This window comes from Cucurbitaria berberidis (genome assembly GCF_010015615.1).
Source record: "Cucurbitaria berberidis CBS 394.84 unplaced genomic scaffold K460scaffold_3, whole genome shotgun sequence".
Lineage (NCBI taxonomy): Eukaryota > Fungi > Ascomycota > Dothideomycetes > Pleosporales > Cucurbitariaceae > Cucurbitaria > Cucurbitaria berberidis.
The window spans coordinates 2,407,923-2,419,922 of NW_024468937.1; the positions used below are offsets into that span (position 1 = coordinate 2,407,923).

At 51.9% G+C, this 12,000-nt stretch overlaps 5 protein-coding genes across 5 annotated transcripts; 1 reads left to right on the plus strand and 4 right to left on the minus strand.

The window, feature by feature from the left end:
- Positions 1–229: 229 nt before the first annotated feature.
- K460DRAFT_284499 (uncharacterized protein) lies at positions 230–991 on the minus strand (the record flags this gene model as incomplete). Its single annotated transcript, XM_040928739.1, has 1 exon — positions 230–991. The coding sequence occupies one exon, from the start codon at positions 989–991 to the stop codon at positions 230–232; it is 762 nt and encodes a 253-aa protein (XP_040787919.1).
- Positions 992–1,256: 265 nt separating this feature from the next.
- Positions 1,257–2,287, minus strand: K460DRAFT_355186 (uncharacterized protein; the record flags this gene model as incomplete). The annotated part of the gene is made up of 3 exons (XM_040931859.1): positions 1,257–1,853; positions 1,915–2,010; positions 2,120–2,287. The coding sequence occupies 3 exons, from the start codon at positions 2,285–2,287 to the stop codon at positions 1,257–1,259; spliced, it is 861 nt and encodes a 286-aa protein (XP_040787920.1).
- A 190-nt stretch (positions 2,288–2,477) lies between these two features.
- Positions 2,478–5,161, minus strand: K460DRAFT_366235 (uncharacterized protein). Its single transcript, XM_040933331.1, has one exon. The coding sequence runs from the start codon at positions 4,707–4,709 to the stop codon at positions 2,757–2,759; it is 1,953 nt and encodes a 650-aa protein (XP_040787921.1). The 5' UTR covers positions 4,710–5,161; the 3' UTR covers positions 2,478–2,756.
- Positions 5,162–5,776: 615 nt separating this feature from the next.
- K460DRAFT_107877 (uncharacterized protein) lies at positions 5,777–6,226 on the plus strand. The gene has a single exon (XM_040926533.1). It carries the CDS (start codon positions 5,869–5,871, stop codon positions 6,160–6,162), a length of 294 nt encoding a protein of 97 aa, XP_040787922.1. The 5' UTR covers positions 5,777–5,868; the 3' UTR covers positions 6,163–6,226.
- A 54-nt stretch (positions 6,227–6,280) lies between these two features.
- On the minus strand, positions 6,281–7,650 carry K460DRAFT_282981 (NAD(P)-binding protein; the record flags this gene model as incomplete). Its single annotated transcript, XM_040928615.1, has 2 exons — positions 6,281–7,532; positions 7,583–7,650. The coding sequence occupies 2 exons, from the start codon at positions 7,648–7,650 to the stop codon at positions 6,281–6,283; spliced, it is 1,320 nt and encodes a 439-aa protein (XP_040787923.1).
- Between the last annotated feature and the right edge of the window lie 4,350 nt (positions 7,651–12,000).

Below are 12,000 nucleotides of genomic sequence, written 5' to 3' on the forward strand. Positions count from 1 at the left end.
GGATGGGAGCACTCGGAGGGCTACAATAAATCTCAATTCATGACTGTGTGACGGACAGGGGCTGGCGTGACTTGATACTCCTCTTCCTTGGTCTCTCAGTTCACCCCTACACACTATTAAAGGAGCAAGGTTCAGGCCCTGTCTCAAACGACGCGAATATTTTGAAAAAGTTTGGAAAAGAGTCCCCGGATGCCAGTCGTATCATACTTCACGAAGAAGTAGATTTCATTCACTCAACGTCATCCATTGAGGGACCCTCAGCAGTCCACTCCCTCCAAACTTCCTTGGGCACTATCTCCAGCTCGCCCCCTTTTCTTGTAGCGAAATCTACATTACACGCAAATGGTCGCGGCCGGAACCACTCTTCACTATCTCTACCCGTCTTGCACTGGTCGAATTCATACGTCCATTCAATCCTCCTTGCAGCGCGGCAGAACCTTGCTTTCTTCACCGCATCGTCCCTCATGTTTCTCTCCGTGATCAGCATAATCATTCGCTTCATGGTGGGGAAGTCGCGCAGGACATTGGACAGGCTGCCGTCTTCGAATCCGCTGTAAACTACTTTTTCAATGGCAATATTGCGCAGCAGCGTAGGCGTGCAGCCGATCGCTTCGCGGAAATGAGCTAGCAGTCCTACTTCCGGAGAGTCATCGTAGTGCTTGACGTGTGGGCCTTCAAGTGGTAGATACAGGATATCCGTCTCGAAGCGAAAGTAAAACGCCTCGCTGGTGTAGTTCGGTTCATTATCATATGGAAGTGTTACTACATGTCCCACCTTGAGGGCCTGGTAGTGAGCTTCCGCACGCGCTTCCTGGCAGATGTTGACGACGGTCGGCGCGGGACTGGGTGAGTATCGTGGGCAAAAAGAGTCTTCTTTGTGGTCTTCATGATGAGGTCTCGTTGCGAGCGCGACTAGACGGGGCGGTTGAGAGAAGTACGCATGAGCCCATAATTGGAGACGAATCTCTTTGGGTAGAACCGATATGGACATGTGGAAGACTGGTGTATGGGGAATCGTGCAGCGATGACGGGTGGTTCGGATATGTGGGGCTGCTCACGTGCTCGCGCGTTTCGCCAGCAACATATCGAGTCCTTGAACTGAAGTCAACTGAGAGCTCTTTGCGCGATAACAGCATGTCATGACTATCCGTAGAGATTGAACATGTGAAAAGGGGGAAAGTCGTTTCTGGTCGCAGTTGCGAAGCGCAACATAGAGCAGCGCTCTAATGGATAAACCCAAGCCTCGAAGTTATCAGCTAACTCCTCCCTCTAAACTGCTCAGTAACCATCTCTCCCAGCGTCCGCCTCCTCGCTCCTCCTCCTTCCCCAGTCTCACCAGCCAGGATCCCCGTCGCAAGTCCATTCGCACCACCCTCCCTATCCCTTTCTGCATCTAATCTCGCCCGCAGCCCCTCAAACCCTTTCTGCTTCTCCTCGCCCACTATCCACCCCGGAACCCTCCATCGCGACGCGCCAGGCAGTAAATCCCTTCTATACGCCGTCCCCACTACCCAGCCCACTGCTGCCGCTAACAGCGAGCCCGGGAACTGAGAGAGCGCGAGTTGCAGGGGTGGAAGGTAGGACATGGTCTTTGATGTCAGAGTTATGCTGCGAGACCATAGAGACGAGAGCGCTTGAGTATTTGATTGTGGAGATGATGATGCCCAAGGGGAGATTTTGTAGCGGTACGTGTACGGTATTGCAGCGTAATAGTTTGCGAGGAGGGCGAAGAGGATCGGTGTTGGGCCAGCGGGAAGGTAGTTTATGCGGCCGAACGAGAGAGGACGGAGGACGAAGGTTAGCAAGAGGGGTGGGAGGAGCGTTGTGTAGGGGAGTGTAGCTAGGAGGAAGGACTATGATGGCTATTAGCACGTCTTTGAGGTGTGGGAAACAGGGTGATAGAGGAGAGCTTACAGCGAACTTCCTACTCCCCCATAGCCTCTCGATGACCCGGAGTTGGTAAAATGTTAGGACGCCGAAGAGGACTTCTGTCGAGTTCGTGAAGGATATCTGTACGTGCGCATTAGTTGTGTGCATAACTCATGCCCTTTGTCCGAATGCTTTGCAGATGTACATGCGTCCCCTTGTCCGCTACAAATTAGAGCACAGTCTCACTTACCTGCCATGTGGCAAACCGCCAAAACTGCCTATAACTCCATATGTGCGGCACAACCTGAATGTGTAGATAGTATCTCGTGTCGGTGAAAGTCGCAAGTATAGCGCCGATAACGGTCGAGAAGACGAGGAATTGCGAGACAGGCGCATTCGTAAAGCCGGACGAAATCATCGTATAGGGTGTAGAGGGGTGTTGTATATGCGCATGGCTATGTGGATGTTGCACGACTGGTGGGATGACGATGCAAGCAGACGTGTGCGGAGCTAAGGTCGGAGGTGCCACAGTTCATGGGAAGTCACCACCGTGTCGGCATGTCACGTGTAAAACGCAGTGCAGCTCGACGGTTTGGTTTATCTTGTGGGTGAACACGTTAGATAGAATAGAGAAAGTGACTCCTGATTATGCTTATAATAAAAATACAGACGCTGCTCTAGCGAAAACAAGCGCACATAAGACGCGATATTTGACAAGACCTCCAACCCAGGATATAGTGTCCGTCATGACCTCCTCGCGGAGTGTACCTTTTCAAAACGCCATTTCAATTCTTTAAATCCAAAACGCCATGCAAAGCTTGAAGATAGCACCTGAAAAGAGAAAGAGCTTAGTCGTACAATCATCGCTGCTTCTACTTCTCTCATGGCTATCTCCTACTACCGGCCATCCTTGTCTTCTTTATGAACGTCTCTTCATCTTCCGTTGGATTGAACATGAAGTTACTTTCGTAGGCCGGTTGACTCGGTGTGGTCTTACTGTTTTTCTCCCCACTCCTCGAGGATCTGATCGAAGTACTACTCGCGTCTAGCTTTTCTGGAGGGGGGCGTGCCTCCGGTATGATCTGTGACGGGGCCTCTATCACTTGTGGTGTAGCAAGTTGAGGTCGTGCCATTGCTTGGGAGAGTTTCACCTTGTCTACGCCGCGCCACCACCTGTCCTTGTCTTCTCGCGGATCTAGCTCGGTCGTTAGATCAGTCTGAGACAACACAGAGACAGATGGGGGAGGGGCCAAGGATCCCCACTCTGATGATCCGGGGTCTGTCTGAGTTTTTGGAGTAGAGTCTGCCGAGCTTATGTCTGCCTCAGATTGTCGTCGGTGACGAGGGCTCTGATGTTGGAGGTGCTCGCTCGAACTGCTGGTGTGTGCATGTTTGCTGCTACCGCGTGATGGGACACGAGGTGATGGGTCGGCAATGGACATTTGCCGGCGTACGGAACTCACTGTGTTCTTGGGCTTTACGATATGATTTGATGAAGGTGGGAAGTCGTTTGATGTCTTACTCCTAGTGTGTCTGGCAGGACGATAAAGGCCTCGTAGACCTTCAGGTTGGGCCGCTGGTGATGGTGGGATTGACCTATCTGTGCGAACTGGGGAGATACGTGCTAGATCTCGCAGAGACTGTGGCACAACCTGCCACCCTCTGCGGTATCGCCCTGGAGGCTTTGGAGTAGGATTGACAGGCCGGTCTTCCTCATCAACATGAGGGACCTGCTGCTGAAATACGGCCGGGATCTTCGGAACCTCAGGTGCAGCAGAGTCATCTAGCAACCTCAATGCCTTGAGCGACGCAGCCGACATGCGCTTAGCGAGATCTTGTGTAGATCGTCTGCGTTCTTCGCTTAGATCAAGGAACTTCTTGGAGCGCTCCGAGGGCGTGAGAGAATTAATAGAATCCCTATTAGTCTGCACGTGAGGCGAATCTGGCTGAGAATAGTAGTCAGAGTCGAAATGGCTGGTAGACGGCCTCGACTCGTCAACACTATGGACGCGCGATGGATACTTCCCAGGACTACCATCCACGAGTGTGTTGGCGCATGAAGCGTTTTCTAGAGCAGTCACTCGTTGCATGAGTTGCTTCATCTCTTTCGAAAGCGCGGCCTTTTCTTCCTCCAGTTTAATGATGCATTCGGCCGCTTCGTCAATTGCAGATTCCTGGTTTTGCCAATGCGCAGCGCTTTCGCTAGCGATCGCAGTGAGCTCTTCGTTGGTCATGTGTAAATCGTCATTGGTTTCCTTCAAGTGCGAAATCTCTTCGTCCATGTCTTCAACCCTGAGCTTTAGATAGTTGTTCTCATCATGCAGCTCGCAGTTCTCTTGTTCTAGCGGCTCGAGTTCCTCCAGCTCTTCCTTCGCCTTTGTTAAGCTATGTTGCAACTCAGAGTTGCTCTTTTTCAGCAGCTCGACCCGCATGTTGGACGTCATGAGGCTGTCCTTTAGCCTATCGATCTCGCTGGTCAGCTCTCGATTTGTTTTGGAACGTGGCGGTCCCGCATCGCTCGGTCTTCTTCGGCGGATGGGTGAGACGGGAGTGGTTTGTTCCTCGGACAGGGCAAACTCCGCAAAAATGTCAGGCGAGGTTTTGGGTGTCATGAGATCCAAGGGCTTCGCAGCAGGTGGAGGTGATGGTCTCATTTCCGAAGGAGATGGAGTGGGCGTGTGTTGTGCTCTGCGGGCCTGAAGCGCATGGCGCAGGTATTCTGACTTGGGCGCAACGGGGTAAGAGGCTGTTCGCGTGGTTGTAGGTCTTGAATGGTCGGGCGTAGAGGGTCGCTGAGGAGTTCCGCGCGACGAACTGCGCGATGAAGGTGGTGTCGACATGTTTGTATGCTATTTGAGGTGGAGGTATTCGCCGAGTTTTATACCAGGTAAGATTATGAATCTAGGATTGCTGGTTGATGCACACCTGGGAACAGCCCTTTGTTCTCCAGTAGAGAACAAAGCCCACCGTGAATGGGATTGTAGGCCCCAAGCATCCACAATGTGCCTATTTCAAGTAACAACCCAACAGTAAAAGTATGTGCAGTCGCGGTGAGAGAAGCCAATCGTCGGGGAGAGGTCAGTTGGTAGCGGCGCCGGCGAAGATGGGCGGGAAATCGCTTGAGAGAGGGTCGCTATTCGGTTCCATGTCTCTGCTCGCAGTCAACAGCAGTCGCTGATACTACAACTAACTAGACGCACGACTCTTTGGATTGGAAAGTGGTGAAGAATAAATAAGCGGTGAAAGGGTAGTATTGAATTCCACGTCACTGGAGCAATGCACCTGGAAAATGCGCTACGCTACCCGCAAAATGCGCTTTCAACACTGCCCGTCTGCGCAGGAGGGGAACGCGGGGCCATGTAAAAGCAGTTCGCGCGACGGGGGCGTGAATTCTGCGAGAAGGTCGATAATTCAAGGGGGATGAAGAGCGCGGCGATCAGGTCGGGCAGCAGCTATGGTCGATGGGTAGAGCTAAAGGGAAGACGTGCCCGAGAGGAGCTTAGTGAGGAAGGGGGCCCAGCGGGAGACGCAAACCGGCGCGGTCCAGCGTAACGGTCTGCCTCTCCCCAGCCTTTCTTATTCGCTGCTTCAACTTGTGCCTGCATGGGGATCCGCACAGCAGCTCCATGGGAATTGTGCGTGCAAGCCTGGGCGGCGTGCATGAGATGGTCATTAGTCTCGATCAAAGCCACCACGAACTGGAGGCGTTGGGCTGGACTCAGATCATCACACTTGCTTACGCCATTACGAAGCAATCACTCCTCTTGGGAGGGAAAGAAAAGAAAAGAAAAGTGGCGGCGTTCCTGGCGCGAACGAAAACATTGTCCGCCTCACGAATAGCGCCCTGTGTCATGCACGAGAACATGGAGGGTTGACGTCGCCTTGCTTTTTGTGCGCTTCGTCATGTCCTCTGAGCAGATGATCCGCCGTTGAAATGACACAGACGTTGGAGCATCATACAGACAGTCGTCTTGTGGTGCTGCGAGATGGCTGTAGAACATGCAATGCAACTATCTACCCCGCAAAAACTACCCTGCCTCGGCCCTGCCTAGACCCTGCTTGAAAAGGTATGCTGCTTTGGGCTGCCTGCTTGGGCTGTCATGTTCGCGTGCCGACGGGCTACCATGGTTGAGAGTGGAGACGATGCTGCTTTTCGGGCTCGTTTTAGCTTCCCTTGTCCGATTGCGCCCAAGATCCTCGTTAGCTCTCGAGAAGAACCGAGATCGGAATACAATTACTAGTGTGAAGTATGCCTCGTGTTCTTCAATCAAAGCGTATATGGACAAGAAGTGATTATGTAGATTTCAAGACATTACATGGCCCTGTTCGTGCCTCTAGTTGTTGGTTACGCAGGAATACGCGGATCAAGCATAGGCAACGCTGGGTGCATCCACATGCCACAATATTGCTTTCACTCCATCTCAATCCCAACACCAGCTCTCCTCAGCCGTCCCTCCCACTCAATCCGCAACCTCTCCATCTCCTCCCAGCACTTCCTCCCTGTCTCCAAAAATCTTTCCCGACTCTCCTTCGTTGCATCCTTTGCATACGGGTCCCTGCCTTTCTTCCTCTTGTACTCTGCTGATTTCCCTCCCCATCCCCACCACGCCACCTCCGTACGCTCCGCTCGTTCTTGGCCCCAAAAGTCCGTTGCACTACCCCACTTGCCGACGCCTTCCTTTTCCTCCATGTTGTCCAAGGTATCTTGTTGCGCCAGGGCGAGCCACACCATGGCGCAAGCGCCCTTGTCGACCGTGACGGGGTGCCATTGGCTACCGAGCCAGCGCGCTACGTAAAAGGCGGTGAACATGAGGTATTCGAGGATAAGGGGAAGGGCAACGATCGAGGTACCGCAAATCCCGGGGTGTGTGACGTAGATGCGCGGTTTCGTGGTTTTTTCTGAGGCTTGAGATTGGTCGAGATATTCGTCTGCTACATCGCATGTAGAAGGTAGGGCGGAAGTGATAGCCATGACATCTGTCAACCGCTTCGTCGCCTCATATGGTAGGGTAGAACCGATGCCCTGGATATCATTCAAGTCGAGAACATGCTCGTAGGCTTCCAAGCTGCTGACCCAGATGATCCTGCCTTTTGTGTTTTCGCTCCTTGGGTGCTTCGCCAGCAGCGGTGCAAGATAGTGTCCAAGAAGGTAGTGTCCAAAGAAATTGGCACAGAAGACCTCTCCCAGAGGGGGTTCCTCCACCTTCATCTCCGCCGGTATCTGCGGTTTCGCAACCCATCCGACGCCTGATATCTTGAATGTCGGCCAGCACACGGCGGTTGACCAGCTAGTGAGAATCTTGTAGACAGCAAGTGGCCAGTTGATGCCCGTCCAGCCACCAATTCCGGCATTGCAGATGACAACATCAAGCTTTGGTGTGGTCTCTCGCAGTTTCCTGCAGAGCTTCTGCACCGAGACCAAACTCAGCAAGTCCAACCGTTCCTGCCGAAAGAATATGCGGTGTTGCAACACCTGTGCGATGCCCGGTAGCTTTCGTTCATGGCTGGCAATCACCTTGCGCAGGTGCTGTTGCAGATTCTCGATCGTCGCATCGCCTTTGCGCTGGTCACGCGTCGTGACAATGAGGACAAGAGACTCGGATTGAGGGCGGGTCTGGAGAAATTCGTCTATTAGGCGCTTCCCGATTCCGAGGCCCAGGCCACTATTCGAGAGTCAATTGAGGACACGGAGAGCTCGAGTGGGTTAGCAAACCTATTTGCACCAGTGACAAGGACGTAGAACCCATTGTCGGGTGTTGGTATATCTTCTAAAGACGACATTCTGGGCTAGAGAGAGGGATGCGGCCTCGTCCGCGTAGTTTCCTGTTCCCGAACTCGCTAAACAACCATGCGCGCGATATGACCAATCACAAGACGGCATCGATATGCCGAACACGGAGGCATATTCTCTAGAAGACCAGAAAAATAACAGTATCCTGCACTCATGATACTGAAATAGAGTCTAACATGAAGTAGTAAAACTTAGTAACTCCTTCTCCAAGGCCTTCGCATATATCGAATGGCTGATCAAGCCTCCTCCAACTGCCTATTCTCATGGAGCTTACGCAAAGCTGGATGTAATTCCATGGCGAGTCTCATCTTGTCTACTGTACCATTAAAAGTCTTCAGAACGGAAAGCCAATGTGCTGGTCTACTCCGTTGTTAGTGATGTTAAAGGAGGCACAGAGCGTCAACAAAATGCCTTCTGCAATATACTAACAACTTATACATACCCCAGGAAGGAGAGCCAAGTGCCATCAGATAACCGTATCTTGTTTCGGCATCTGTATTGTACTGCAAGTCCGAAACAACTTGCTCTCATGTCATATGTTGATTGGTGACCTCGTTCGGAACATTGCAAGAGCCGAATTCTAGATCTTGATACTCATGTAGTCGGCAGGTTCCTAGTCCATTGCACACCAATCACTTCTCCAAGGAGCTTGAATAGAGCTTGATTAGGGCACCCAGATTCGTATGCAATTCGTATTTTGTGTCGGAAGGCTAGCAGGACGTCGCAGAAGAGAAGGCCCTTTGCAGCTTTAAGTTTCCTAGGATCACTCCTCCGAGGATGTCTTCGCCGAAAGCCTTGAAAGTAGCAACAGAGTTCTCGTAGCGGCTTAGACACGGTAGAGTTCGGCCCGACTACTCTCCCGTGCGTCCGCGATGAGCTATCCTGGTTGTCTCAACCCATCGATCATACGCTAAAATCATCATTTGACGCTCTTTGCATCGGTATCCTTGAACAGTATTGCTGCCTTGAGGGACAAACTTTGCGGGGAAGATGTCTACGTCCAGCATCATGGGTTCGGGGAGGATGGAAGAGAAAGTGGACACGAAGCGGACGTGACCGCAGAGGCACCGAATGTCACACCAACCCCAGCGTTGGATGAAGGTAGCCAACGCGGAGCTAGGCATAGGCGCCCATCTTCTAGAGGATACGTCGATTAGAGTTTGTTGAGTGTGTGTTAAACTTTAGAGCACTTAGTGAAGACTGGCCTCATAACGCAGTTAGAGTTGGTATCGGTCGTAAACTTCCTAAACAATGCGTACCTGCGCAAGTGACATGCCCATCAGACGTGTGATAATGCTGGACGCTTGAACCTGGCTGGCGGAAGACGGCTCCGTGGGGTCCTGCGTCGAATCAAGAGTGATGAATCGGAGTGATTCCTTCGGTGCCGTAGCGCATAGATCCTGATATAGCGAGAAGCTACGGAGGGACCGAGAAACCGAACCTCCGGGGAAGAGATGCTCCGAGATGTCGCCGTGTCCAGGTGATTGCTTGCTTTACGTACGTAGGAAATGCCGAAACACTTATTGATAGCTACAAGGTTTGTTGACGCCCAAAAGAAAGTGGAGATTGTCGTCCCAGCTCTTGAGTCAGTGTCATGGGTGGTCCACAACATCCTGGCTGTAACATTGTGGCCCTGGATTTGGTGACGCATCTGAAAGTCCCCTGGGGTGGTGGCAAAAGTGCTAGTATGATTTCGCATTAGAAAGAATCTGGGAAGTAAGTCTGAACCGCTTGCACATGTGCAACCCTACGCACGGCACCTTCTCATATAGACATGGAAGAAGTATTGCGGCTACGCATTCAGCTGACATCTCGGGCCGTGCCGGACGAGCCAGCGTGGCGGAGCGTGAGACCGCACTCCCTCGACTTACTATATCAGAACTATCAAGCGCTGCTCTAACCTGCAAGGCCTGACTGTATGTCAGAGAACGCGGATGCGATTCAGTCGAGCAATCGGTGGCTCGCAAGTGCCGACGCATGCGCAAACTGCCGGCATACCATCTGATTAGCCGTTGTTGGAAGCGTGCACCGATATACAGCCGATAAGTGATGAAACAATGGAGTGAAGAGAGGAAGAGAGTGCTCGCCATGTTTCACGAGGCGGATCATCAAGCTAGCGGGATGCCTCGCAGCATAGCTCCACCAACTTCTCACATGCTAAGGCCGCTGATCCTGAAGAAGTTAGCCAACATAGCTCTCATACGTCGTGGACAGAGATTATTCGGAAATCATACCATAACCGTGGGTCGGCCTTTTGGACGCGGTGCGGTCGGGCAGCACATGATTAACCTGCAATGCAGCATGGGATCTGTCTCACATGCATCAATGCTTTTTATGGACTTATCCACTCACGCTTGAGTTCAAGACGAGCCCTTGCTTGAAAATAAAGCACCGGAAGTTTATCCACGCGATGGCTGGCCCATGACATTGTTCCTTGCACCCAACTAGGCGCCATCGTATCGGCACCCCTTCACGCTCGTCATCTACTGCTAACCGCCACCCTTGCATAGGATGCGCACCTGCGCTTCCCCGAGAGCGCCGACTCAACTCATAATTGGGTTTCTGCTAAGCGGGGAGACGGAAAGATGTCTCAGACAGCAATTCTGACCACCGGAGGCTAGAAGAATGGAGGCCCAATGACGGAAGCATCACCCCGAATGGTTCAAGACGGTATAGTCAACGCTTCCATGGTTCGACGTCAACAAGAGTCAGTTCCTTGATGCGCTGTATTAGTCTGTCCATTACACACCTATGTCATAGCTGATACTCTATCGTTGGGGCTGACGTGTCGTGTGGTGATTGTTTGGAGTTGCGGTCGCAACAACTTCGACGGGGACTGGATCATACGGAACCGATGTGCCCCGGCGTTATTTGCACTTATTATAGGTCAAGACAAAGTATTCTCCCGGACGTATGGCGGTGGAGTGATACAAATCCAACGCTTTGAAGCGTGTCAGTACATGAGAAGATCCACGATGCGACGTGTATGAATAATGCTGTGCATGGTTAAAAAAAAAATTGGAAAGTCGACCACGACCATATCTCGTACGTACCGTGTACGTATCTCGAAAATCGAATCTTACCTCACCTCCGAGGCAACTAGTCCCATCTTGTGGTTCTAGAATGGCCACGAGCCTAATCATACATCATTTACACTCAGCTCTCGGTTGTCACCGGTAAACATCCGGGCCCATAACTCGAAACACGAGTCAGTCACGCCAGCTTCTCATCCTTACGCGGCCTTGAATCTACATGTGGACAGTATTCCAGAAGTGTTCTACGAGATGCAACACAGCAAGCCGTTGCCTTACAACCCCTGCTAGGGCAATGTCTATCCCCTACAGAGCTATGCCGAATTCTCTTGCTAAGTGGCTATCTTGATAAGCGAGTGCCCCTCGCGAGAAGATTAAGCGGTCAAGCGTGGAAGCCATCACATCGCAGGATTGCAGGTCGAACAGGAGTAGGTTTCATGCTACGATTCGTACAGAGTCTTCATATGCTAGGGTGCTAAAGGTTACAGAAGCTAGTTAAATGAGCCTTCCATCGCGTCATTCACTTTTTGAAGTCTCGGAGCAACTTTACTAATCCGACGAAACGTCAAGAACGTTCGCCCTAGGCCTTTTTGTCGTATCAAAGATCTGGATACTCTTTTGGCGGCTAATAAGCGTGCCTGTCAGCAGTCATGGATGGAGCTGCATGCACTGTCCTGACTCTTGATACCACCGAAGCTGCGAAGCCATACCGGAGGATGGCAGCTACTCGTCGCCATACGCGCAGAGTATAGCCGAGCCGACTCGTTCAACCCGTGCTGTGAAGACCCGACGCCGAACACGAGTCTAGAAGAACTGCCGTTGGCGTGAGCAGAGCGGGTAACTACCGGAGTATTACCGAAGTAGGCAGGAAGTGCTTGGAGGCAGAGTGATCTTCTGTGTCGCAGAAGATGATTCGTGAAGCATAATATTAGCCGTTTTATAGGCTTGGGTGAAGCCCCTACGTACTTCTCAAGTAACTCGATGTGGTATGATATGCATAAGTTTCGTCGTAGGTAAAGTCCTTGGAATCCTAGGGGTTTTGATGCGAAAGCGATGTGTTTTGCAATCCGAAAAGGGTATTATGCCGCTGTTGTAGAAGCATGCAATATCTCATGCCCTGCGGTGTCCCATTCTGCGCCGAAAACCGGGCGAAGCTGCGAGGTGCAGTCTCCATCGTCATGTGCTACTCCGCCTTCACCTGTACGAAGCACGTCTGGGGTCCAAAGATCCATGTGAATTGTAACGGTTGAGATAGTGCCAAATGCAGACATGTACAACCGGCCTCCGGAAGCATCCCGCGCCATTCAT